At 53.9% G+C, this 27,911-nt stretch overlaps 2 protein-coding genes across 2 annotated transcripts in view; one reads left to right on the top strand and one right to left on the bottom strand.

Moving 5' to 3' along the window:
• The window catches only part of SCTR (secretin receptor), a gene marked incomplete at its 5' end in the record, with an annotated part of 62,177 nt that extends 44,564 nt beyond the window's left edge, over positions 1-17,613 (top strand). Inside the window, 6 exons of the mRNA XM_079710718.1 lie at positions 4,676-4,736; positions 6,234-6,303; positions 9,785-9,876; positions 11,635-11,761; positions 16,414-16,455; positions 17,249-17,613. Of these exons, the coding sequence (XP_079566844.1) occupies positions 4,676-4,736; positions 6,234-6,303; positions 9,785-9,876; positions 11,635-11,761; positions 16,414-16,455; positions 17,249-17,395 (539 nt within the window). The 3' untranslated portion in view covers positions 17,396-17,613. The remainder of the gene's footprint in view (positions 1-4,675; positions 4,737-6,233; positions 6,304-9,784; positions 9,877-11,634; positions 11,762-16,413; positions 16,456-17,248) is intronic.
• Positions 17,614-19,623: 2,010 nt separating this feature from the next.
• TMEM37 (transmembrane protein 37) lies at positions 19,624-24,704 on the bottom strand (the record flags this gene model as incomplete). Its single annotated transcript, XM_079710423.1, has 2 exons — positions 19,624-20,287; positions 24,684-24,704. 2 exons carry the CDS (start codon positions 24,702-24,704, stop codon positions 19,697-19,699), a joined length of 612 nt encoding a protein of 203 aa, XP_079566549.1. The 3' UTR covers positions 19,624-19,696.
• Between the last annotated feature and the right edge of the window lie 3,207 nt (positions 24,705-27,911).

Below are 27,911 nucleotides of genomic sequence, written 5' to 3' on the forward strand. Positions count from 1 at the left end.
GCTGTAGGGACCACAGTGAGAACCACGACTTAAGTCATTATCCACTTTTCAAATTTTTCCACTGACTCACTGTTAAAAATGTAAGGCAAACAATCATAAACAGGTGGCCCTCAGAATCCATGTTTGCCCAAAGTACCCACAATTGAGGCAGAGAATTTTTTTTATCAAAGCCACACGTGTACTTGGTTTAAAGAATTAAATAGATCTACAAGTCTAAAATGAAGAAACAAACAAAAGCAAGCAGCCTCCTGAAGAGGCTCCCACTTGTGCCACCCAGATGTAACATCCTCCAGCTCTTTAGCTGCTCCTCTTCATATCTGCTCTCACGTTTCTAAACAATATTCTACTATATCTTCATTTGTCCACCTGCGGCATTTTTTTAAAACTGTCTATTCACATCCTTGGCCCACTTAAAAAAATATTTATTTGTTTATTTGGCTGCATCGTGTCTTAGTTGTGGCATGCAGGATCTTCGCTGCAGCACACAGAATCTTTTTGTTGTGGCGTGCGGGCTCTAGAGCACACAGGCTTAGTTGTCCCTCTGCATGTGGGATCTTAGTTCCCAGACTAGGGATCCAACCCGCGTCCCCTGCATTGGAAGGTGGATTCTTAACCACTGTACCCCCAGGGAAGTCCTGAGGCATTATTTGTTGACTCCTTGTGATTAAAGGGAAGGGTATAAAATTCTTCATCTGCCACCTCCATCCTCCCGTTAGAGTCTTTCACAGTTTGGGGCTAAATCACAGTATTCAATGTATACATCATCACGTCTATGTAAATATTGTTTACTACCGAGCCAACTGGTGTACATTGATTTTACTTCCAATATTTAAGTTTTTATATTTTATGGAGTCATTTTTTAATTTAATTTTTATTTTATTTTGGAGTATAGTTGATTTACAATGTTATGTTAGTTTCAGGTGTACAGCAGAGTGGGTCAGTTATACATATATCCACTCTTTTTCAGATTCTTTTACCATATAGGTTATTACATAATATTGAGTAGAGTTCCCTGTGCTATACAGTAGGTCTTTTTTGGTTATCTATTTTATATATAGTAGTGTGTGTGTGTTGATCCCACACTTATGGAGTCCTTTTTTATTGACTCATTTTGTGTTGTTGTCATTAATTCTCCCAAATTCTCAACAGAACTGGAAAACCCTCCAGTGCTGGTTCCCCATCATCAAATGCAACAACGTGAAGTCTATTAGTTCCTATTTGTTTGGTTTATTCCTGCTGTATTAGTGTCCTAGGGCTGCTGTAACAAGTTGCCACTTGTCTTAAAACAACAGAAACGTATTGTCTCCCAGTTCTGGAGGCCAGAAGTTCAAAGTCCAGTCTTGGCAGGGCTGATTCCTTCTGAGGGCTCTGAGGGACAATATGCTCTATGCCTCTCCCCTTGTTTCTGGTGGTTGCTGGCAGTCTTTGGCCTTCTTTGCCTTGTAGGAGCCTCACTTCAATTTCTCCCTCCATCTTTACATGGTCTTCTTCCCTCTGTCTCCTCTCTGTGTGTGTATCTCACGGCCTTCCTAAAACGATGCCAGTTATATTGAATTAAGGTCCTTGTAAGTATGACTTCATCTTAACTAATAACACCTGCAAAGACCCTAGTTCCAGAAAAGGTCACATCCTAAGGTTCTAGGGGTATGCACCTTTGGGGGGGTGCTATTCACGTGATACACCCACCCCTGTTCTTTCTAGAAGAGCCTTCTTCCCTCCTGCTCTACTTGGGCTGGTCATTCTCTAGACTTGCTCAGCTCCCTTAACCTTCAGGCTGAGATTTCCTTCGTTTTCCTCCACGAATCCTATTCCTTGACTTCTTGTCTGCCTCTCTTTGGTTTACTGTGCAGTCATGTTGGAGCACATCCTCCAGTGTCTGTCTTAACAAAGAGTGCATGGAAGCTACATTTTTTTTTTTTTTGGCTGCGTTGGGTCTCCGTTGCTGTGCACGGGCTTTCTCTAGTTGCGGCGAGCGGGGGCTACTCTTTGTTGCGGCGCACAGGCTTCTCAGTTGCGGTGGCTTCTCTTGTTGCAGAGCACGGGCTCTAGGCGTGCGGGCTTCAGTAGTTGTGGTGCATGGGCTCAGTAGTTGTGGCACATGGGCTTAGTTGCTCTGTGGCATGTGGAATCTTCCCAGACCAGGGCTTGAACCCATGTCTCCTGCATTGGCAGGCAGATTCTCAACCACTGCACCACCAGGGAAGTCTGGAAGCTACATTTTTTTGCATTGCATATCTAAACATATCTTTGTTCAACTTTCACACCCAATTTGTAGTTTTGCTGGGCATAGAAATTAGGTTGACAGTTATTTTTCCCCAGAATTTTGAAGGCTTTCTGTTTTGGCATCTGGTGTTATGTGACATGCCATGTCATTCTGTTTCCCGAGCCTCTTTACTCACCTCTGTATAAGCTGTAGAATCTGTAGAATCTTCTCTCTGTCTCCTGTGTTTTGAAATATCATAGGGATTGCCCCCTTGCAAGTCTGTTTTCATCCTTTTGCTGGTATGTGGTGGTCCTTTCATCTGGAAACTCACATCCTTCATTTCTTGGACAATGTTCTTACACTGCCCCTTTGGTCATTTCCTTCCCTCTGGTTTTTAATCCTCTCTTTCTGAAACTTTTAATCAGATGGTGCACGTCCTGGAATTGGCTTCTAATTTTCTCTTTTCTTTCCTCTTACTTTTTATTCCACACTTTGTGTTCTGCTTTCTGGGCAGTTCCTGGTCTTTATCTTCCATCCCATCTGTGGAATTTAAAAAATCTTGATCATCATCTATTCAGTTTCCAAGCCCTCTTCCTTATTCTCTGAATGCTCCCTGTTTTCGGCATCCTGTTTGTGTCTTGGAGAAGTAATCGTCCCTCTAATCTCGCTGATGATACTCCTTAGACTTGTTTTGCTCAAGTTCCTCGTACAGCCTGTATGGTCTGTTTCCTCTGAGTTCCTTTGCCCTGGTTGTTTTGGTCCTTGTCTTTTATGTAATCAGCTTTCCTCAGATGCTGGTGACCTTGACTGTTCATATTTAAGAGTGAGTCACTTTCGGTGTTGACTGAAGGCCCTCTGTGTGTGTGTGGAGGGGAGCGGGGGGACATGTCTCTCAAGGGAGACTGGGCTGGAAGTGGCCGCTGTGTTGGTGGGTCCTCAGCGTCGCTACTAGAGGCCCTTTGTCTGGGGCTGTTTGGTTCCTCCAGGGGAGAATCCTGTCATCTCCTGCCTGGGGTGGGGTTTGGAGGGCTCGAGCAAGGGTGCAATCCCGGCTGTTAGAAGTCTGAGAACTGAGCAGCCTGGGGGTGGGCTTTTACCAGTCAGCAGATGACAGGCATGTCCATTAAAAATAGAATCTGAGCTATATTTTATATAATGTAAAATTTTCTAGTAGCCACAGTAAACACAGTAAAAAGAAACTAATTAGTTTCGTTAATTAGTCAAATTAATTTCAGTAGTATATTTTGTTTAACCCAATATAACCAAAATATTAACATTTCAATGTATAACTTAAAAAATCATTCATAACATATTTTCCAGTCTTTTACTCTTGCAAATCTTCCAAACCTGCTATCTTGCACTTTCAGCACAGCTCATCTGAGAGCAGCCACATAACAAGGGCTCAGTGGCCACACGTGGCAGCACAGGTGTAGACCGTCTCCTGGTCCCCATGCCCAGCTGAGTACCCCTCGCACCCTCTGCTGGGCCAGAGCCCCATCCCCCTTGGCTCTGTTTCTCCAGAGAATGCCCTCGTGTCGGGGATGAACTCTTTGGCTGTAGAAGGGTGGTGCTGGCCACCTGGGGTGGTTACGTGCTTCCTGTCTCCCAGCCCCACCCTCTCTCCTGCCTGCTGGCGTCCCGGGTGCCCTCACCACCGGGCCTGGGCGCCTTCCCAGCAGCCGCCCCCGCGCCGTGCTTGTGTTTCAGCTTCGTCTGCTCTGGGACATCAGTCACTGCTCCTCTGCCAGCCCCCAGGATCCTAAGTGTGCTGACGTCTCTCGTGCACTGTACCCTCCTTGCTCATTCTTTGTGCTTATGAGCTGGTAGCTTTTTTATTTCTTTACTCTCATGTTGGGGGGGGGGGTTTCAGTGAGAAACAGAGATAAATGTGTAAGTTCAATTTGTCATGTTCAGCCAGAAGTCAGGAAGTGTTCTTATATTTTATCTTTAAATTTCCTGTGTACTTACAATTCTCTAGTCCAAAATGTATTTTTGTTTACATAACATTGATAGCTTCCATGACCAGTTGAATGGCCAAGCTTTTTACAAACCAATATTCAAATAAAACTAAATGTTCTCCTGTGGCCTTGTATCCCCCTCAGATATCCCAGTTTGAGAAAGGGGCTCCACCAGTGGCCTCCACAAGCTCCATGGGCCTGCCCAGGGGCCCTGGTCCCTGCCCTTCTCCCCCGCAGAGGTCCTCCAGAATCTGGGCCAAGCTCCCAGGAGCCCCCTGCCCCCCAGTGGCCTTCAGGATCTGTCTGATCCTGCCTCCGTTCTCAGGGGTTCCTTGGCACCCTTGAAGCGCGAGGCTGCACGTTTACACAGGATGGCAAGGGGGTTTCCATGGCAACCAGACCTTGGCACCTGCTTGCTCCCTGGCCTGGAATCACTGATTGTCCTGTCTCTCATAAGGGTACTGAAAATTGAGTCCTCTCCTTTCTGACCCCCCACTTCATTGTTAACCCTCAGGTTCCCCAGCCATTTTTGTTGCTTCGTGGGCTGTCACCAGGCACTTTCTGGAAGACGTCGGGTAAGCTGGTGGACAGAGAGAGGTAACGAGGGTACATTTTATCTTGTCCAGCTCTTCCAGCAGGACGGACCCTTCTTTGGAGCTGTTACCTAGGAGAGGCCTGTGTCTCAGACCTGGGGCCACAGGCGAGTTCTCTGCGGCGCAGGCTGCCAAATGCCCAGCCCTCCTGGGGTGGGCTGGCCCAGCCGCTCTGTGGTTGGGTCAGGTGCCCGACGAGAGCTGTGAAACGCTGGCAGCTGCTCTAAGGGCCAGCCCAGCTCTTCCTGTCCTGGCAGCTCCCTCCTCCGACACGGGTGTGTTGAGTCCCGCAGGCCCAGGAGAGCAGCCTTATAGCCCTGACGGGCACCAAGAGCTCTAGTCTCATTCTCCAAAGACTTGGGCTCAGGGACAGGGTAAGCCCGGGGGTTCCCGGGAGCGGGCTCGTGGAAGGGAAGCATGGAAGAAGCCCGGGAGGAGGTGCGGCAGCCAGGCCGAGGGGGAGAGAGGCCGTGTGTCAGCACCGCAATGACACAGCCAGGCCAGAGAGCGGACGGGGGCAGACGAGGCATGCACGTGTCTTGCAGTCCAATTCAGTCCAAAATAATCCTTTTTTTTTTTTTTAACATTTTTTATTTCTTTAAGGTTGTATCTATTTTATTTATTTATTTTTGGCTGCGTTGGGTCTTGATTGCTGCACGCGGGCTCTCTCTAGTTGCGGCAAGCGGGGGCCGCTCTTCGTTGCGGTGCGCGGGCTTCTCATTGCGGTGGCTTCTCTTGTCGCAGAGCACGGGCTCTAGGCGTGCAGGCTCAGTAGTTGTGGCACACAGGCTTCAGTAGTTGTGGCTCGTGGGCTCTAGAGCGCAGGCTCAGTAGTTGTGGTGCACAGGCTTCATTGCTCCGCGGCATGTGGGATCTTCCTGGACCAGGGCTCGAACCCGTGTCCCCTGCATTGGCAGGTGGATTCTAAACCATTGTGCCACCAGGGAAGCCCCCCCAAATAATCCTTTTAATTGGATAAATTCCCTTAAAAAAAGGCTGGATTTTCAGCTTCTTTAGAACAAATGGAAAGTTCTATCAACATTTCCTATGGGCCCCTGTGGCAAAAATGAGCCGGACAGAGTTGTGGCCACCTTAGACCAAGCACAGGCTCTCCAGCTGCCAAGTGCCCCTGTGCCTGATGTCCCCGGGGCCGAGGTCACATGTCAGTCACCTGGACACTTCACTCCCTGAGGTCACCTGCCTGGCCACCATGCTCCCCGATGCATTCTGACAACATGCTGGCTTTGGGGTCCAGAATCTTCCATCTCAGGTCCACACGCTTCTGCTCCCCAGATGCTCCCTTGGCCCCAGCAGTGCTCCTGGGCAGCAGAGGACGGTCAGTTCTCAGGGTGCTGAGCACACAGCCTCTGGGGTCAGGACCACAGTGTGGGTCCTTCCCGCAAAGGGGACGTCAGAGAACTAGTCTCTTCTGGTCAGCCAGCTCCCCACTCCTTGTGATGCCTGGCTGTCCCTCCCTAGGTGCTGGGACATCAATGCCAACGCGTCCATCTGGTGGGTCATTCGAGGGCCTGTGCTCGTCTCCGTCCTGGTAAGTGGCCATCCCCCTGCGCTGGGCTCCAGCGGGAGAGACCAAAACAGGACTGGCTCGCAGGGCAGAGGGCCAGGGCAAGGCCAGCACTGCTGCCTCTGGGTGTGCGGAGGGATAAACCAGACCTTCCAGGGGCTGGGCAGTGGCAGGAGGGTCTGGAAGCTCCGCCCCCTAGAGACCAGTGGATGGGAGGGCAGTGAGGCAGGTGGCAAGAGCTCGCCTTCGCCTGGTCCACGGGTGGCAGTTGCGGTGTGGCGAGCAGAGCTCCTTACCCGACCCGGCTGGCTCCGGCTGGCCTGAGATTCCCCCTCCCCTGGTTCAGAACACGGGCGCCTGATCATTTTTCTTGGTGTTCTCTGGTTGAAGTGGGCAGACTCACTGAACTGGGATTACAGGAGGGGGGTTGCACCTGGGGAAAGCCAAGTGCCAAACTGGTCTTGGGCCTCTGTGGTGCTGTGACGGGGACAGGCCCGGAGGGGTGGCCCCAGCGGAGAGATTCAGGAGGGGCTCGTGGACAGGGGAGCTCAGGGCTCTCAACCCTGACTGGACTCTCAACCTGGGAGCTTTCTAAAAACAGTGATCGCAGAGATGCAGGGTCTCCTTGTCTTGGGGAGGGGCCTGGGGGCTTGTCTTGGTTTTAAGTTCCCAGGTGATTGTGCTCTGCAATCCAGAGGCCCTTAGCTGAGCCTGTGGGCCTGGATGAGAACAAGAAAGACACATGGGGCGGGGGCACACTGGGACAGCCCCTTTCCGGAAGTAATGTGCACAGGCTCAGAGGAATGCCAAGGGTGCAGAACCAGGTGACAGAACGTGCCCCTCCTGGGCTCACAGGAGGGCAGGACAGGGCAGTAGCCCCCTCCTCTGCTAATGGCTGACTGGCTCGCCTCCTGGGGCCATCCATGACCACCTTCTTTTTTTTTTTTTCAAAAATAATAGAATTTTATTTGATCCTACCTACCATCTCAACTTGCAATAGGAGAGCTGGAAATTGTGGAGAAATCCGAGTAGCAGCCACATTAGGCCACTGAGTAGCTCAGGAGAGGATAACGACTTCCTATTTCTGCGTTTCTTAGCAGGTGTGCGGGCCGTTCATTAATCTGGAACCACTCAGGGAAGAGGGTGTCTGATATGGTAGTAATGCAGGGTGTACTACTAGCACAGGGAGTATCTAGTACTTGAAACAAGACTTTATGTTTGCTCCCCTAAGACATTGCTACCCAAAGTCATTTTATGGTAACAAATAATTTGATTATCATTTTTATTTGGTAACCTTAGCATAGTGTTTTATAATCTGACTAAATTCAAGCTTAAGGGATAATGAAAGATATTAAGCTTTCATTTCCTACTACAGTCAATAGGCTGAAAACAGTATAATGAAATCTGCTATTATTTACCAAAAGTTGTTTTTTGTCAGCTTGTCACATTTAGATAATGTCAGAACCTTTTTTATTAGGTTGATTATGTGATGGAAAAATATTGCCTCTATCACTATGTTTTAATAAGAATGTTCTTGTTTTTCTGTAAAATCAAAATATATTGTCATTTCTAAACTAATAATAATGGAATTCATGTAAAATATTGGAAAATACGGGCTTCCCTGGTAGCGCAGTGGTTGAGAGTCCGCCTGCCGATGCAGGGGACACGGGTTCGTGTCCTGGTCCGGGAGGATCCCGTGTGCCGCGGAGCGGCTGGGCCCGTGAGCCATGGCCGCTGAGCCTGCGCGTCCGGAGCCTGTGCTCCGCAACGGGAGAGGCCACAACAGTGAGAGGCCCGCGTACTGCAAAAAAAAAAAAAAAAAAAAAAAAAAATGGAAAATACAAAATGTATTTTTAAAAAGGGAATAAAGTCACCCATATTTTTAGTACCTAGATGCACATTGTGATCATGTGCTTTTCCTTCCTAGTTTTTTCTTTGAGCACGTGTACTTTTTCAGAAATGCTCAATATAGTTTTGTGTCCTAGTTTGTTCTTTTCACTTAGCAATAGATGTAATCTTTCCCACGTCATTTGAAATTATTTGACCAGCTGATATGCTGTAGCTGCATAACACTGAGCCAGTTTCCCTGCTGCAATTGTGGGGCTTGGGCCCAGGCTGCTTTCACAAGGCTGTAGTCTCTCTAGTGACTGACGGATGTTGGGTGGGCACTCCTGATGCAGAGTTTCTCCCTACCAGCCTGTCACGGGGCCTAGATTCCACTATTTAAGACTCATCCTTGGGATAGTTAAGATTTTCCCTCTTGCTTTCAAGTTCTCCCTATTAAATTAAATACAATTCAAAGGCAAAAAATGAAATAAGATAAAAGAGCCTTTGTTAGTTCACACCACGCACGGCTTAGAGCAAGATGCACACACAGCGAGCTGAGAAGTGTCCTGAAGCAGGGGCGCTGGGCTGGGATCCCAGACAGGCCACTAATCCTGTGTCTTCTGGCCAGCGTCCCCAGGCCCCAGGCCACTTGTCTGAGCAATGAGGGGGCCCAGCCAGTCAGCTCCACTGATCCTGCTTCTGCAAAATGATTCTAGAGCTGGTGGGGGAGGGAAGGAGAGAGGCCAACACACAGGCTACTTCATAGTGTTGCTGGCACTGGGCACTGGAGTTGGGGAAGGGGACACCAAAAGAAATAGAGTCCGTTCCTGTCCTTTAGAAAGTTAGGATTGAATTGGTGATTAGTGGACACACACAGATGCTTGCATTTGGCCCCTTTCAAGTATTTCAAGTGCTCTTACAAGCAGCATCATCCCTAACTACAGTGAATCAGGAAAAGGAGGTAGTCAAGAAGGCTTCTTGGAGCTGGTGATTGACCTGCAGAGATTCTGTAAGTCTCCGAAGCAGTGGTTCTCAAAGTGTGGTCCCTAAACCAGCAGCTTCACCTGGGAGCTTGTTAAAAATGCAAATCTTGGGAATTCCCTGGCGGTCCAGTGGTTAGAACTCCGTGCTTTCACTACCGAGGGCTTGGTTGGGGAACTAAGATCCTGCAAGCCATGTGGTGTGGCCAAAAAAAAAGAAAAAAAAAAAGCAAATCTCATTTGCATTTACTAAACCATAACCTTGGGGGTGGAGCCCAGCAATCTGCACCTTAAACTTTGAGAACCTCTGCTATAAAGCCTTTGCTACTCAACGCGTAGTCCAAGGACCAGCTTTGGCATTCATTCCCTGGAGCTTGCTAGAGATGCAGAATCTCAGGCCTACTTCAGGTCTGCCTTTTAACAAGATTCCAACGCATTCCAAGTGTGAGTAATCCATGCTGCAACTGAGCAGACCTCAGAGCTCCGGAATCCCAGGGGCGGGGGGCAGTGCTGTGGCAGCCATCCCTGCCCAGACAGTGTGTTTCACCAGGACTGGGGGTGGCAGAGGGAGTGATGAGCTGTCCTGGTGTGGTCTGCAGTGCCTTCCCTGCCCAGGGGCCAGGGCCAGGGGCCAGGGCCAGGAGAGGTGCTGGGAAAGCAAATCACCTTTAGCCCCACCTCTGCCTTGTGTTTTACAGATTAATTTCATCCTTTTTATAAACATCCTAAGGATCCTGATGAGAAAACTTAGAACTCAAGAAACAAGAGGAAGTGAAGGCAACCATTATAAGTAAGTCGAGGGCAAAGACCTAGTCACGCTCGCTCAGTCAGTCAGCAGGCATTTACCGAGCACCTACTGTTTACCCAGCTGGTGCTGGGTACTGTTGGAGGTGGAGGAAAAGGAAAAGCCGGGACCTGGAAGTTTACAATGGACCAGGGGAAGGGAGAATTGGGTCCATGTGACCCTGAGACCCGGCCCCAGGGGTGGGGAGAAAAGAAATCTAAGCAGGATCCCTGGAGGCAGAGATCTTACCCTTGGGACAAGGCTAGGGAGTCAGAGAGTGGGCTTCGGGGACCCAAATTCAAATCTTTACAGGGACAGTGGCCCTCCTTGTCTGTGGGTTTTGCATCTGAGGATTCAACCAACCTTGGATTGCAGATTGAAAATATTTGGGAAAAAGAAAATTCCCAATCAAAACATTTTCATTGTAGGAGGTATTATACGTAATCTAAAGATGACTTAAATATACGGGGAAATGTGCGTAGGTTATGTGCAAATACTACCCCATTTTATATAAACGACTTGAGCATCCAAGGAGTTTGGTGTCTGCGGAGGGTCTGGAACCAATCCCCGTGGATGCTGAGGGTCGACTGTATTTTCCAGCTTTCACTAGACCGTAGCTTTCACCAGATTTTCTAGATAATGTGATCCAAAAATACTTTAAAACCTTTAAGGTGTTCAAGAAAGATGCTGTGTTAGTCTGCACAGCCTGCCACAATAAGATACCACAGACTGGCTGGCTTAAATAAGAGAAGTTTATTTACTCACAGTTCTGGAGGCTGGAAGTCCAAGATCAAGGTGTTGGCAGGTTTGCTTTCTCCTGAGGTCTGTCTCCTTGGCTTGTAAACGGCCACCTTCTCGCTGGGTCCTCACGTGGCCTTTTCTCTCTCTGTGCACCTGCATCCCTGGTGTCTCTTCTTACAAGGACACCAGTTGGTTGGACTGTGGTCCCACCCTGATGGTCTCATTTCAACTGGTCCCTGTCTGCAAGTACAGTCACACTCTGAGGTACTGGGGCTTAGTTAGAGCTTCAACTTAAAATTCTGGGGGAACACAGTTCAGCCCATGACAAATGTTGAAGACAAATCAGTGTCCAACAGAGGCTTTCTCTCTCATGGTCTGAGTTTTGAGAATCTGGCAGAGGCCTGGATTACCGGGTGACAGATTCCCCAGGGTGTCACTAGAGTAGTGGCTCCAAAGTAGGGGGCAGCTGGGGATCCAGGACAGAGTTGCCAGATAAAATACAGGATGCCCAGTTTAATTTGAATTTTGGATAAACAACAAATAGTTTTTTAGTACTTACACCAAAAAAACCACTATCCATTTATCTGAAATTCAAATTGAACTGGGTATCCTGTATTTTTGTTTGCTAAATTTGGCAACCCTAACCTGGGGAGAAAACAAAAGAGCTTCTCCTTACAGATATTTATTATCAAACAAATGAGAATGCTGGTTTTGCTAATAATACATTAGACACAGAGTGATAGTAATACATGCAGATATGTTATAAATCAATAAAGTTGTTCATGTCGGTGTGGGTTCAAAGCGTTTTACTGATAGGGTGCATGAACAGAAATTTGGGGACTGACTGTGGACTGATAAGTATTGAATCCGGGTGACGGGTACGTTGGAGTTGGAGACTTTCCGAAACGGAAGTAAAAACCAACAAGCAGCGGGGACACTGCTGCAAAGCCTCCTGCAGTCAGGCGAGAGGGGGTACCCCTGGGTGTGGAGGGGCCCGAGACTGCAGCGCCTCTCTGTCCTCAGGCGCCTGGCCAAGTCCACCCTCCTGCTGGTCCCCCTCTTCGGAGTCCACTACATAATCTTTGCCTTCTCCCCGGAGGATGCCATGGAGATGCAGCTGTTCTTTGAACTGGCCCTTGGCTCATTCCAGGTAAGCTCCAGACGGTGAGTTTACGGTGGGAAGAGGTGTTCTCTCTCTCCTGAGAGAAAAATGGAGAGGCCGAAAGCCAGATCTTCCCCGAGGCAGAGGGATGGCCTCATTGGGCAGAGACCCAAGAGATGCAGGGGCAGGACCTCACCGTGCTGTGTGACCCTCAGTGGGACCCAAGTTCCCCAGCAGTCACGTGGGGGTGGGAGATGCAAGTAAGGAGAGAGAGACTGACTCCAGGGAAGACAAAGGGAACATAACCCAGCACACAGGATCACCCAAGTCTCAGTAATTAGAGTCAAAATCATGTAACCGCCGAGGGCTGGGGCTCAGCCATCCAGGAGTAGGACAGGAAGATGAGCGCAGTGGGGGCGTGGGTGGGGGGTGAAAGGATGATAGCCTCAGCTCCACACCGGGAAGTCCGTGAAAACCGCCCCAAGCTGAAAAACTCAGAAGGAGCAACATCAGCATATAATTCAGAATCAGTCAAGAGAGTTCCAAGTCGTTGCCTCTGAGGAACAGGAAATGGGGGCAGGGGTGTCAGGAGCTTACTGTTTTTTCTTTTCTTTTTTTTGTGACAAGAGACATTTGACTCTTTGAAACCAATTACATACACAATTTACTAAAAATAAAAGCCAACTTTAAAAAAAACAAAGGGAGAGGAGAAACCACCTACCTTCTAATTCAACAAGATGTTGTAAAGTTAAAAACTAGAGTAAACCTGTTTGGACAGAAGGGGCTTTTAACATGAATCCCAAACTTCACAGTGTTGTTTGTTTATTTACTCATAACTATCTCCTTCCAAAAATAATATGATGTAGCTTTCAGGGAAAACATACAAAGGACAAAAAAATAAGTAGATGGGATCAGCGAATAAAGAAAATAAAGCCAAAACTGAGTTCATACACAGAAACAAATTTGATGAAGTTTTCTGAGGGTGGCAGAGGTGTGTCATAAATTTGGTTTGGAACTTCCCAGTAGCCAAAGCAAAGACAGAAACACACTCTGTTTCAAGATTTAGATGAAAACAGGCTAGTCCCTAGGGAAAGGCCTGAGAGAACGCTCTCCCAGTGGGTTTTCCGGAAGGAGCCAGCCTGTCCTCAACAACACTGACCATCCCGCAGTCTTCCTCACCTGCTCAGGCCAGTGGCCTTGGGGCGGGGCTCAGCGCCGCCCTCATTCCTGGAGTTCTGTTCAGGACGGGTGTGCCCAGGGTGGCCCTCCTGTCATGCTCCCGTTCCAGGGAGGATGTATCACTGGGAGCACATTCCTGAGTGGGGTCTGGCCCTAACCCGCGCCTTCAGACCCCCACCCCAGGGCTGTCCCCTTCGCTCCCTCAGAGCCTCTTCTCTGCCCAGAGACCCCGGCCAGCACCCCAGACCCACAGAGCACCTAGTCTCCTGTGTAATCCGTGATCTTTTGCTCTGGGCCAGGAAGCTTCCACGTCATGTGCGGGGAGGCTGGGCTCACCGTGGCCCGTTTAGCAGGTGGGGCGGTCCAGGTCCAGATGGGTGGAAGGTCATGACCCGGCCAACAGAAGTGGGTAGTGACCCCGCTGAGGACCTGGAGACCCAGGTGTCACCCTGCGTGGGTGGGGACCTCCTGTCTCTGGAGCTGGGCTTGCGGCTGGGGCTGCAGACTGCTCGTGAAGGCCGTTCGCCTCCTCTCTGGGGAAATGCTTGTTAAGAGGAAACCAAAAGCGCTTTCCTAAATGTTCCCATAGAAATGTTTACAGAGAAAAAGGATCTTTAAGACTGTTTTTTTAAAAAAGAACCACCGTTCAAATACAAACATATCATTTTATTATATATTATACATTTATACTGTATGCATATTTTTAAAATTTTGTATCATGGAAAAATTTTTCCATGATACAAAAGTGAAGTGGACGATATAATGAACCTCCGTGTGGCCCTGACCCTTTCATGGCCTGTCCTGTTTCACCTCTACCGCCACCCACGCTCATCATTTTAAGCAACCCCAAGCCATCGTTGTATTTCAAATGTAAATATTTTAGCGTGTATTTCTAAAAGATGAGAGCTTAAAGAACACACACAGAACCATAATGCCATGATCACTGTCATATATTTCTAAAAACGAAAGTTTATTAGCTCTTCCTAATTGTAGAAATACTTGCTTATTGAGGAAAATTTGGGAAATAAGGAACAGTTAAAAGAAAAAGGACAATCCATCCATAATCTCCTAACCCGATATGATGACCTCTGTTAAAACGTCAGTGTGTGTACTTCTGTCTCTCTTCTATCCAAGAAGACACACACACGTACACACACATGTACACACACAAAATTGAGATCGGGACGTGTGGTTTTATATCCTCCTTGTTCTGTTTGATTCTTTATCATTCCATCATGAACGTTTCTCCAGGTCATTAAAATTCTTTGAACACTGCATATTCTTTTTTAAAATTTTATTTATTTTTGGCTGCGTTGGGTCTTTGTTGCTGCTCACGGGCTTTCTCTAGTTGCGGCGAGCTGGGGCTACTCTTCGTTGCGGTGCGCAGGCTTATTGCTGTGGCTTCTCTTGTTGCGGAGCACGGGCTTTAGGCATGCAGGCTTCTGTAGTTGTGGCTCACGGGCTCAGTAGTTGTGGCGCACGGGCTTAGTTGCTCCACGGCATGTGGGATCTTCCCGGACCAGGGCTCGAACCCGTGTCCCCTGAATTGGCAGGCCGATTCTTAACCACTGCGCCACCAGGGAAGTCCAAGACTGCGTATTCTTAATGATTGTATACAAACCGTGGAATTTCTGAAGCTTGCTGGCTGAGGCAGGCCGCCCTCTGCATACCTGGGGCGCGTCTAACCAGCCCTCACCCAGGGCTGACCCCACCTCAACAGTGAGACTGTGTCTCCGGACCTTTGAGCCTGGGGCAGCCCTGGTCCAGTGAGGTGGCAGCAGCCTGACCACCAGCTCCCGGCCTGCCGACCCGGGACTCAGTCCCTCACCTGTGAAGCAGGGGTCCTCCCCACCCACCTCCTAGGGCTCTGCAAGGATTGAAAGAAGCACCTGGAACCCAGAAGCCCAAAATTACACAGGCTAAGCTGCGCCCCAAACCCAGCTCTCGTTTATTTCACAGCCCAGCTTTCACACCCTCTGACAGCGGCTCCTAATCAATGGTGCCCCTTCGAACCATCTTTCAGAGCTGCTGATGGTCTCACCCCAGACATTTGGAGTTGGGGCACAGAGTGCACCCTGGGCCAGAGCTCCCAGGTGATTCTAACGTGTGGCAAAACTTGAAAACCGCTGCCTTGAGTCCGTGGTCCTGCCCCACCCCCGTGGTCCCCATTCCAGGTGGCATCAACCACACCTGAGACTCTTAGAGCAGATCCTTCTACTTTGTAACTCTTGTTAAAACGCCAGGACTGGGCTTCTGTGGTGGCGCAGTGGTTAAGCATCCGCCTGCCAGTGTAGGAGACACGGGTTCGAGCCCTGGTCTGGGAAGATCCCACATGCCGTAGAGCAACTAGAGCCCGAGTGCCACAACTACTGAAGCCTGTGCGCCTAGAGCCCGTGCTCCGCAACAAGAGAAGCGACAGCAAGGAGAAGCCCGTGCACCGCAACAAAGACCCAATGCAGCCAAGAACTAAATAAATCAAAACAAAACAAAAAACACCAGGACTCCTGAGCAGTCATGTGGATGAAGCCCACCATAAACAGGCTGGTTCATCCCTCTCTGGGGTCCTGTCCATGTCCTAAGTAGCTAGGGGCAGGCCTGGCTGGCACTGGGGGGAGGGGCTGTGGCACCCAGGCCTCTGCGGGGAGCCTGAGGGCAGGGGTTTGTTAGGAAGGACAGGCCGGCCCTCGGAGGGCCCTGAGGTGAGCAGGGCATCCGGACCGCGAGACCCTGCTCATAGCTCACGGTTCCACGCAAGCCTCTTCGGCTCAGATCCCGCATCTCAGCCCGCAGCCCTGCCTGGCAGGCTCCACGCCAGGATTCCGGGGGTACCACTGGGAAGAGAGGAGCTCTGGATGCTAGGGAGGGAAGGTCCTGATAGGCATAGACCCTCACCATCCCAGGGAACCTAAAGCATACGTAGCCCTGAGGCCTCTGACCTGGACATGAGGGGGGCTCACGCCCCGCTGTTGGCTGGCCGGTACCTGCCTGCGACCTGCACGCCGGCTGTTTTGACCACACGGCTACACATTTGTCTTTCAACTTGAATAGCTGGCCCTGTTTAAACCTCTCCAGATTTCCAGCTGTCTTGCAGATGAGCCCACCCAGGCCCAGGGGCTCCCATGGGCTGCCCCACCCGCTGAGCTTGGGGGCCGGATGGGCAGGGCTCGGGTGCCACTGCTCCTGCCTCTCCCAGATGGCCCGCCTCACTGATTCCGGTGACCTGCCCGGTCCCTGTGGCCTGCACTTCATGTAACTGACACCACCCTGGTGCAGGGGCCCTCCCTGGACACGGGGGAGGTCCTTGCCCCCAAGGGTGTCAGTCTGTGGGTGATGCCAGCACAGCTAGGGGCACTGAGGGCCGGAAGAGGAAGCCTCCACTTCCTGGAGGGGGAGAGGCGCGGGGACGCTCTGCAGCAGCTGTGGGGAGCAGTGAGCTTGGGGCTGGTGGTGAAAGGACCCCAGGCGGGTAGGAGGCTGGGTGCGGGGCCCGCACTCATCCCTTTGCCCTGCTTCCTCCGCAGGGCCTGGTGGTGGCCGTTCTCTACTGCTTCCTCAATGGGGAGGTGAGTGTCCTGGGCTGCCCCGCTGCAGGGGAGCTCCCTCACAGCCGTACCTGGAAGGGGTGGTGGGGAGTGGGGTGTGGCGTTGGTGGGGGAGGCCGGGCCCTCCTGGCTTGGGCCTGTCTTCCAGGAGTCTGGGCTCACCTGCAGGCCTTGTTAAAACAACTGCTGGGTCCTACCCTGTTTCTAAAGCAGCAAAAATAGGTCCCGTCAGTCCGGCTGGAGGCTGAGGATGTCTTAACTAGCACTCCAGGTGATTCTTATCCTTGGGCAAGTTCAGGAAATGGAGGGAAGTGCAGGCACCCCAGCCCTAACCGGGGCTGCTGACCACCCGCTTGCTCGATGGGTGATGTCGGTCGCTGCCCTGCTCTGGGCCTCAGGCCTCTCATCTGTACAATGAGTGACTCAGGTGAAATGTTTGCTGCTCTGTCCTCTGAGACTCTGAGACCTCCAAAGAGAGTGACTCCTGGCAGGGCGGGGGGCTGCACCCTTAGCTTGAGGTCTCTGCCCTCACCCAGAGCACTGTCGGGACGTGAGGTTCCTGGCACAGAGGCTGGCTGTGCAGTTGACATTAGTTGGATACGGTGTTGCCCACAAGTGAAGCCTTCCTGGGACTGTCGATCCTCTGGTTTGCCCCACTTGAATGGGAGTCGAGATGGTAAATCTGAGCGGCCTGCAGGAGGGGAAGGCATGCCCGCTGGGCAGACGCGGCAGAGCCTGAACGAGGCCCCAGGGGAGCAGGACCCTGGGCAGGGCTCATCCTTCCCTCCGGGTGACGGCTGGTCTCTGGGGGCAGGTGCAGCTGGAGGTTCAGAAGAAGTGGCGGCAGTGGCACCTGCGTGAGTTGCCACTGCACCCGGTGGCCCTCGGCTCCTTCAGCAGCGGCACCAAGGCCAGCCCCTCAGAGCAGAGCCGGGGTACCTGCAGGACCAGTGTCATCTGAGGCCGGAGCAGGGCCACCTGGACAGGCCACGACGGGTCCTGAGGGCTGGCCGCTGCCCGGCTCGTGGTGCTGTGTGATCACTCCTGTGACTCCAACAGCCCTCCTCCGGGCCTCGGGGCGGGGGGCGTGGTGATAATTCCTCAGAGCCAAAGGCACCCGGGCAGGAAGAGGGCCTGGGATTTGGGTCTGTTGGGTTTTCTGGGAAGACTTCAGGGGTCCCAGGAGGGGGCAGGGCAATAAACGGTAACTGGGATGAGACTTGGTGTTTGTCAGTCCTCTTGCCCTTGAGCCACAAGGTGAAGGGTGCTGTCCCCCACCGCTTCCTGGAGGATGGGGCTTCCCTGATCCCCCTGCTCCAGTTTTCAGGGACAAGCTTAGCAGAAGTTGAGGCCCTCGGCCCTAGGTGGACCCTTCCCACCCCTCACTGCAACTCACCCACCCAGGAGCTCTTCCCCCAGAGCCTTCTGACAACCAAGCCACAGGGAGCCCCAGGAGAGCCCCAGCCCTTTCAGTCGCCCTAGCATGGGATGAGGCACCCGTTCCTCCTGCTTTCAGCTAAGTTATCTGCAGTACAGCAGGAAATGGGGCAGAACCCCATTTGACAGAAGAGAAACTGGTTCACCAGGGTCCTGTGACTTGACCAAGATCCTCAGCAGGGAAGTGGCAGCTCGGTCCAGGCCTTCTGGTGTCAAATCCCCAGGCTCCAAGGCTGTCTGTCCACCCTGCTCCTGGGCAAGGGCGGACAGGGGCCTGTCTCCCCACTGGGGATTTTACGTCTCACCCGTTACTCTGAATCTCAGTTCCCTCAACTATTAGCACTCCTTCCCTGCCAGCCATGTGAGGATTAAAGGACCAACCATTTGAACCCTTTTACAAAACGAAGCCTGCGTGCTCAGGGGAGAGCATTCTTGACGGAAGCAGAGGCGACCCTCCCGCGGCTAGAGAAGAGGGCATCTTGCTGGTGGGTGGGCCCAGCTCTAGTTCTGGCTTTGGGTGACCCTGGACAAGTGGCCCTGGCCCCCAACTTCTGCATCTCACCCCTGCAGACAAGGTCACCCCCTTTGCATCTTATAGTCTGCTACTGGGGTGAGAAGGCCAGAGACCCATTTTCCAGGGCTTTCTCCGGGGACCTTCATGGACTCTGTACATCTTGGAATCAAAAAGTTAAAAAAAAAAAAAAAATCACAGGAGAGGTAGAGGCACCCAGTGCAGCCCAGAAAGAGGACCTGGCAGGGCAGAGACCAAAACCTCATGCCATCAGTGGCAGCCAGAATGAACCAGGAAAGGCCTGACTTCCTCAGGTGGGGGAGGGGCACGGGGCTAGTGTACAATGAAATGGGCTGAGGGCAAAAAGCCCACCTACTGGGCAGAAAAGGAACTGGAAAGGGGCCAGTTTGATGCACAAATGTAAAGTGGCCAGCAAGGGTGGAAATCTCCACTGGTTCCTGGTCCCCTCCGCCTGCAGGCCTCTGCATCCAGGGTGGCTGTTAATCATTAGCCGAGGTCGGGCCAGTCCCCAGTACCCCCTGGAGTCCAGCAGCTCCAGATACGTGCTCTTTGAAGTGTGTTCTAGGATAAAAATGGTACCCTGAGGCTGTCTGGCCCTTACCAAAGACGGATTGCCCACGCTTACCAAGCCAGGCGGGCCCTCCTGGAAGGGCTTCAGGTGGGATTCACAGGGAGAGTCCCGAGGCCCAGCCAGCTGCTGGAAGTGGGGTTATCCAGGGATCACGGGGTCCCCCCGACAAAGGGCAGGGCTCAAATAAAGTCGAACGGTTTGAAACGCTTCTACACCCCAGCAGCCCTGAATGCTGCCTCCCTGACATGACCAAAGCTAAATTCCTTGGGAATCTGCCCAAGGCCCTTTGAGCTGGTGAAGAAAGTCCTAGGCACTGACTGCACACCCTTCGCTGACGAATGATTCACTCTTAGCAACCCAGGAGGCCCCAGGGACCCTGCAGCCCATATCCCAGCAGAGTCAGTAAAACAGGTGTGAAATGTACTTGGCTGTGCAGCCAGCCTGAGCACCAGTTACCTGAGCTGCTTCCACATCTATTCCCAGCCCAGGAAGGACTCAAGAAAAGGTTTTAAAATATGTTTCTTCTTGTAAAATCAACATCCTAATAACATGGCTAAGCCGGTGCAGCTGGCGGCTCGGAGGCACCCACCTGGCCTCTGGGCTGCACAGGCCACTGGCCCGACCACCCCAAGGCCAAGAGGCGGCAGTTTGAATGTCACATGTTGGAGAAGCCCCATCCTGACCACACTTTCTGGGAGAACTCAGTGTCCTCGCAGGGGGACCTAAAGTTTTGCAGGCAGGCCACAGGGGTACGGGGCGCCGTCAGTACGGCTGATGCTGTTGATGTGGAGGCCGCTGATGGCGTTGAGGAAGAAGAGGAAGGAGGCCGTGAACTCGCTCCAGAACGTCAGGGTGAGGCCCAGGAGCGTGACCTCGTTCCTGAGCAGGACCAGGAAGCTCAGGAGGCCCCCGAAGGAGAGGACGAACGCGAGGAGGGAGAGGGCGGAGCCCACGGCCCACTTGTGCCACGAGTGGGGGTCCTCGGACACCTGGGACAGCATGAGGAGCTCCAGGCCGAAGATGGCGACCACCACGGCCAAGGTGGCCACGCTGCGGGCCGCAGCCATGCCCGAGGCCAGCCCGGGCACGTGGGCCTGCCTCAGGTCTCGGAGGCAGTGCAGCTCAGCCTGGTTGGAGGTGGTGCAGAACTGCCACAGCCCGAAGAGACGGTCGTCGGCCAGGAGCCAGTGGCCATCGCAGATGGAGAGGGAGGAGAGGACCACGGCCAGGGAGGCACACAAGATGATGAGGGCCCGGATGGAGCGTTCAAAGAAGGACCGACGGGGCCTCCTTTGGGCCAGAAGCTTCTGGGCCTGGAAGACAGCACGGGGCAGCGTGAGGGAGGGCCCCCGCCACAGCCCACCAGCCTCCTCAGGAAAGACCCAGAACACACCTTGTAGCTTCCGACAACCACGGTTTCTGCTTCGGTCTCCCAGGATGCCTGGGAAGCCCCCCTTAGTCACAGCACAGACCCACCTCCTGGTGGGGTGGGGGGGACCCTCCTCCCATCCTACCTGTTCCCCGTCCGTCCTCCATTCAAGACCTATAAGCATTGCCTGTGGATCCAGTTATTCATCAGGCAAAGAGTTCCCTGACCTTTCTTTAATGATCTTTATAATGAGTAAGAAACCCAAATTGTATTGACAGGCAAATCTTGGTCCATTCTGAAGTCAGCAAACCTGTCTGGCTTGGCAGATGTGACCTTGAGCTAGCAGCCAGCCTTGGTTTCTTTGTATGCGAAACAAGAATACTGCACTAGACATTATTAGCACATTAGTGAAGGTTACATAGCTCCCTCTTCTGGCCCCTGGTCTTCCCCAGTTTCATTCTAATCTGCACCCAGCTTTTTCTGCACTTTTCTTCAGTGCGCAGTGATGTTTGCACTTTGCCCTTCAGTCTGGCTCAGCCTGTACTCCGCCCAGGACGTGGCACCACTGTCTGTTCTAGAAGCTTCTGGGCGGGGGAGTCCCTGAGGCTCCCCTTCAGCCTATGGTTTCGGCCCCGCAACAGTACACCCTATCCTCTCTCCTGACAGGCTGGGCCAAGCGTCCAGTGAGGTGTCCCTTCTCACAGCCCCGGGACACCCCCAAGCCACCGTCCCCAACCCCCAACCCGGAAGCAAAAGGAATGCTTCAAAGGGTAAAGCTCCTTAGACGGCCCACAAGCCCTCCCAGGTCATCCTCCCGGCCACCTCGCATGCCTAGGACAAGCCTAGAACTTTCCTCCTCACACCTACTGGTCCCTCCACCTGAAAGGCTTCTCCTGGCTGCCCCCCGCCTCCATTCTTCATGTCTCAGCTGAAACATCTCCTCCTGAGAGAGGTCTGTCCTGCCCACTCAACCCAGAACGGACCCCTCTGGTCACTCTCTGTCAGGAACCGTTCTGACAAGTTTTCCATTCCTGTCTGATTCATAGTGGGAGGGCAGGACCGTGTCCCCAGCACCCGGTGCCGTGCTCAAGAGCCCCGAGGTTGAGTTTGCAGCCGCTGTCACTTCCATCTGAAGCTCCCTTTAAGCCACCTCCTGCCCAGTCGTAACTTACGCCCTTTACAGTGTGTGTGGACGCAGCCCAGGCCACGCCCCCGTTTGGGAGGTAAGCAAAGCACACAGCTCATGCGTGATGATCACTGCTGGGAAGCAAACCGAAACGGGACTCTGGGGGTCAGCCCTATGCCACGTGCAAGTGGAGGCTTCCAGAGGCGGTCTGGGCCACCCCTCTTGGTGAAGGGCAGAAAGCAGAGCCACGCTCCCGGGAGGCCCCAGGATCCTTATGGATCCGGCTTGCTTTCAGCACTTCTGCCTAGTTAGGGTCCTGTCTCCCTCTTAAACCTGAGTCTGGTGGAGTAGGATGCTCCATGGGGGGGAGGGGTATGTAAGAAGGGAAACTGTCACACACAGGTCAGGGGACCAGCCCAAGAGCATTCACCGAGATCACAGGAAAGCCTGGCACAGCTGCCCGACAACTGTATCATGCGTAGTGGGGGGGGGATGCATGTAGCCGATGAATACCCACTGGGGCCTTCGTGGGAGGGGCTCAGTGTGTGGTGAGGAGAAGGGCTGGAGCGGCCAGAGGGATGCCCAAGGGCTCAGGACCTGACTCAGACCAGAGGCCAGGGCAGTCTGGGGCGCTGTAAAGAGCACCCAGGCAGGGAGTCTGGGCTCTGGTTCTCAAACCGCATCCCCTTGTCTCCTTGAGGCCTCGCAGGGGCCAGGGGCTCAGCTCCCAGCCCCTCACTTCAACCACAACAGGTCCCTCTGACCTGCTGGAGCCACTGGGAATCTAAGAGTCTGTACTGGATTTCATTAGGAAAAAACGGCTCTACTAAGAAACAAACCAAGGGAACTTTGAAACCTCTGCGACTACAAACCATAAAGGTGTTTGCGTGGTTTCTTAACTTCCTTGACCCTTATTTTCTCATCTACCGTTCCGTAGTTACATTTTGTAGCAGAAGTTAGTGATCCCTGCAGGAAAGAGTAGCCATGAAGGCACCCGGAGGTTATAACTCCCTACAGGTTGATAAGTTTCTAGGATGGGAAAACCGCAGACGCAGGCAACAAGTCACAAGAACGCAGCACCCAGAGGCCTTTTGACCTCAGACATCACGCTGTCGGGAGAAAAAGCACATGCCATCCTACCCTCAGCCCCACCTGTCCTGCACACAGAGTGGACTTTAATCTCCAGGCCGTCAGACATCACACTGGGATCAGAAAAAGACAGCTGACATCAGGTCATTTTCCCCCTCCCACCCCAAAGGAGGGCTTCATTCAAACTCTGACACTAGTAAAACTCCCAAGTATTAAGTGAGATCATGTATATAAAGGTGTCCAGCACAGAAGCAGTTCCCGATTAATATTAGTAACAGTAATAGGGTAACTTGGGAGTCCTCATTCCTCACCACTGCCCCACACCCCGGCTGCCAGCACCTCTGTGAACTTCCGGTGATCCAGGGCCTGAAATCCTCTCCCAGAGGGCAGCTGGGCAGCAGCGTGCTCAGTGGAAGGTCCGTGGCCCAGAGGATATGAGGGCAGTCTAGCCCTGCCCCTGACCCACTCGCCTCTAGCTCTGTGACCTTGGGCAAATCACTTTAATCTCTTAGGGCCTGGACCGTCTCCACCGAAAAAAAAAAAAGAAAAATGGAAGCATTTCCCTTTTTCATCCAGAGCCCCGAATGATTAGTAGTGACCTGTAGAACAGTGGCCCTGAGTCCAATGCCAAGGTCTTGTCTTCCTCTGTAACCCAGGACCCCATCTGATCCCGTCAACCCCTAAGTAGTGGACACTTTGGGCCGCTCACTACTCTTTCTCCACATCAAGCCCCCGCCCCGCGCCCCTGCGCTTCCCTCCCCCGCCTTCCCACCGCCCACTCAGCCCCCGCCCAGGTCAGACCCTCCTCCTCCTCAGCTGGAAATCTCTACAGCCTCCTAAAGAGAAAGCCCGCTCCGCCTACGCAGGGCCGCAGGGCACTGGGAGCCAGCCTGCTTGCCTTTTAGCTCTTTGGCCTCCGGCGAGCTATTTACCGCCTGAAGATAACAGTACCTGCCTCCTGGCCCCCGGGGGGAGCCGAAACGAGACCTAAGCACCCCAACTGCTTAGAAGAGTCCCAGGCAGGCGGTTAAGTGCTCCTAAGCATCAGCGACGATTTTCAAGCAAGCACAGCGCCCCGCCCCCCTTCTTTCACTAAAAGGTCAAGTCTGCTTCCCTGGCTGCTCTCCTGCCCTCCCCACCCCCATTAATCCTGCCGCAGCTTCTTCACCTCCTAATCTAGCACTCGCTTCCCCAAACCGCTCCTAAATCCCGGTGTGCACGTCCCTCCCCCGCAGGGCCATCGGCTCCCGAAGGCGGGACCGCACCCGCTCCCACCCTCCTCACCGCCGCTCCCGGAGGCGGCCCGGCCGGGACCCCAGATTACGCCCAGAACGAGAGGAACTCGCTGCATCCGGCTCTAGGGTTGCGGTGTCCCGGCCGCAAGGGGCTTGGGGCGCGGCCTGTGGGTGGAGTTTCTCCTGTCCGGGCCCAGAAGTCTGGCTCGACTCGATTCTGTCGCCGAGCCGGCCGCCACGGGCGGGTTACTGCACCTGAGCCTCGGTCACCGCATCTGCAAAGTGGGCGCAGGGGGACCAGCCGGGGTCTGCGCTGCGGGGCGCCGAGCACTTGCAGGCAGAAGCTGCGGGCCGCTCTCACCTTCCCGACCGTCCAGTCGGGAGGTAAGGAGGCGGGACGCGTCCGCTAGGGAAGCTCGACGCAGGGCAGCGGAGAGCCGCACGCCCGGGGGTAGGGGTGGGGATGGACCCCTCGCATCATTCTAAGAAGAAACCCTATCTCTGCGAGGCGGGCCCCTCCCCTCTCTACAGCCTGTCCTGAGGTTTCCGCGTGCCCCAGCGAGTCCACCCCCGTGCCCGCCCCCCAAAATCAGTTTTGGGAGGGGAGATGGTCTTGCTGCCCCCGCCCAGGAAAGTTCTGGCTTCCCCAGAGATGCTTCCTCGTGTGACAGGCGAGCCTCATTTACGAGTGGATTCCGTCCATCCTCCGCCCCAGACGCGCCCCCTTTTAACAGGAGAGACCCCACTGGTGCACCTGACGGATGGACACTGCGGACCCCAGAGAGAAGCACAACATTCCTCCCCAGCCGTTTGGGAGCCTCGGTGCCCGCAGGACCTCGAGGAGACTGCGCCCTGGGCGGCTTCCCCCGCAACGCCGGGCTCTCGCCCACCTGCACGCCGAGGGCTGTCATCCCCCCCGGACCCCGGCCGGGCCCCTCCACCACACCCCCACCCGGGCTCTCGCCCACCTGCACGCCGAGGGCTGTCATTCCGCGCCGGACCCCGGCCGGGCCCCTCCCCCGCCCCGGGCTCTCGCCCACCTGCACGCCGAGGGCTGTCATCCCGCGCCGGGGCTCGGCCTCGCCTGGTTCCCTCGGGGCTCCCGAGCACCGCTCTGCCTGGGCCGCGGCTCGCAACTCCGGACCTCTTCCCGGGGGCGGGGCGGGCCGGAGGGAGGGGCGGGCGGAACTGCTGCCCCCTGGCGGCTGGTGGGGCCGGGCCCCTCCCCGCCCGCCGCGGGTCAGTTTGCGCTGAGTCAGCGGGGCCGCCGGAGGAGCCCCCGGGCAGGGGCTGGGGGCCAGGACCCGGCCCGAAGGGGAGGCTCGGGCCCTGGGGGAGGGCTGACCCGGCCGACTTGCAGGCCCGGAGCCGCTCCCCAGTCTCAGGGCACGGCTGTGCCCGCGCCGCCGATTCCTCGAGGGCCCGGGGCCGAGGAGACGGGTTCGGCCCGGCGGGTCCGCCCGAGCGTCCGGGGGAGGCGGCGGCGTCCAGAGGGCAGGCGCGCGTCCGGGCTCTACAGCTCCACCACCGTGGGCCGTTGTGATCCAGGGCTCTTGTTTCCGTCTCTGAGCCACGGGCGATAAATGAGATGATGCCCGTGAAAGGTCGGGGTCTTGCGAGGCCCTCGGTAAGTTTGAACGGAGTGGACTCCCCGGGGCCGTCTTCCCTGCGTCCCTTTTCTCTCCCCCAAAGGGGGGCGTACGGCCCTGCTCACCTCCTCGCCTCCCCAGGGACCATCCAGAAGGCAAATAGGACAAGACAAAAGTCATTGTTCTTCCTGGACTTTTGATGGGGCTTGAGTTCTCAAGGGGGCAGCGCACAACGTCCCCACCCCAAGAAGGGTAAATTCCAGCTGAGACCCTCCCAGCCCTTCTCAGCTGTCGATAAACAGGGAGGGGGTTGCCGCTTAAGGTGAAACAGGGTCTCCTTTCTCCGTCGCGAAGCAGGGTGAGGGAAGTTACTTGGCCCATTCAGGCAGGCAGCTCCCCGGTGACTTTGCCCGGGGACGTTCTCAGCTGGCACCTAACGCTCCCCCCACCTCCCCCAGCCCCATCCCGGGCATCTCCCTGTCAGAGGTTCATCTGATTCTGTCGCTGCCGCAGAAACCGTGTCAGGTCCCTTAACCTAGCGCCCACCTTGTTCCGTGTGTGGTCAGGCCTGTTTGGGGGTCTGCTGCCTGTTATGCTTTCTTGGTAAGAATAGAAAGTCTCGAATCGGTGGAATTTAGAGCGATATGTCAGCAAGATTGCTGGAGAAGCAGAAATGACTTAGGAATGATAATGAGGAAGTGATGGTTCGCTTCCAAGTATTTTATGAGCATAAGAAAGCCGGAGGACTTCCCCTGGCGGTCCAGTGGTTAAGACTCCGCACTTGCACTGCAGGCGGCGCGGTTAGGGTTCACCTGGGCCGGCCCTTCATTTGCACTGTAGGTTCCCGGCCTCTCCTAGGTCCCTCCGTGGTGCCGGGGCTGAGCAGAGCGGGTGTGGCAGAGTGAGAGACAGACGCCCCACTCAGCAGGAGTGACTGTCGTGAGGGGCAGGGGGTTCCCAGTGCCAGGGGGACGGGAATGACAGGGTGGGACCTTCAGGGGCTAAAACCAGGAACAACCCGGGGGCGAGTGGTGGGACAGCCCAGAACCCACCCTCTTGCTTGACTGTCTCTGCCTTTTCTCCTCCACCTGTCCTGCTTCTAGGCCTGGCCAGTGTTGGGGAAAGAGGAATTGCATAAAGAAAGGGAGGACGTGGCCCCCACTCACCCCTCTGACCACTCGTGTCTGATGAGAAAGACCCAGGCACTGATCTTACAAAGTTCCAAGGCAAGGGCACAGGTACCGATGAATGAATTAACAAGCTCAGTGAGCACCCTCCCGCCTCCGGGCCTTTGTACCTGCTGCTTCCTCTGCCTGAAATGTACTTCTTCAAGATAGTCACAGCTAAGACTCACCACCTCCCTCCCCCAAGGAGGTCGGAGAGAAGCCTGCGGTGACCACCGCACCTGCAACAAAGATCCTCCCTTCTCGTCTCCCTCCCCCGTATCACCACACGCCCGCGCCTCCTCTCTCCACAGTGTGAACTCCAAGAGGCCAAGGACCTTGCCAGACACAATAGTAGGTGCTCAGTAAATATTCATTGAATATCTAAATGAGTGAATTGTATACCTACTGTGTACCCGCTGTCCTGGCTAATGAGGGACAAAGGAGAAAAAGATAAAGTCCCCGTCAGGGGTCAGATGCCTGGGGTTTAGGGTCAAAATCCGCCTCCCCTTCATTTCTGCTCCCTCCCCAGCCCCCTCCTCTCTATTCCCTTGCACCCCTGGTCCGCGCCATCCTCTCCCCCGCTCTAGGCCCCATCACCTCTGACGTGGAGGCCCGCGTAACAGCCTCCTGCCGGGCCTCCCTGCCTCCACCCTCAGCCTCTGTCCTGCAGCTTCCCGTCCCCCCTCTCTGCAGGCCCACCCCTCTGCCCTCAGCTCCAGCTGCACGTGCCTGCTCGTGCCCTGGGCGGGAAGCTCTGTCCAGTCTCAGGGCTGCTGTGTTCACAGTTCCCAGTGTGACAGGCCTTCCCTGGGGGGTCTGCTGGGCAGGCTGTCACCTCTTCAAGGGCCTCCCTTGAGTTCGCCAGCCGGAGTAGCACCCCACAACGCTTGACTCTGTTACCTTAGTGTTTTCTTTCTTTCTTTTTCTTTTTTTTTGTATATATTGTCTCATACATTCCTTTTATCTTTTTAAAATTTATTGAAATATAGTTGATTTACAGTGTTGTGGGCCTTCGTATTTTCTTGATCTTTAGCTGACCTTCTCTATTTGTCCGTTTCCCTCTCTAAAGTACAACACACAGTCAAGTGCTAGGCCTGTCTCTCTTTCACCCCCGCACGCCCAGTTCTAAGAGCAGGGACTGGTCCGTAAGGCTTGCTAATTGATGGAGCAGCCTCAGGTGCATTCTGGGCGAATCACTTCCCCTCCGTGAGCCTTGGTTTTCTGTCAAATGGGGAAACACATCCTTTGGGTGTTGCGAGGGTCGTGGGGGCAGTGACTGTGTCAACTGCGCCTGGTGCAGGGTGGGCACTGACCCCTGACCCCAGAGAAGCTTAGCTGAGTCAGGCTCCACTCTACCATTAAG

This window comes from Hyperoodon ampullatus (assembly GCF_949752795.1).
Source record: "Hyperoodon ampullatus genome assembly, chromosome: 8".
Classification (NCBI taxonomy): domain Eukaryota; kingdom Metazoa; phylum Chordata; class Mammalia; order Artiodactyla; family Ziphiidae; genus Hyperoodon; species Hyperoodon ampullatus.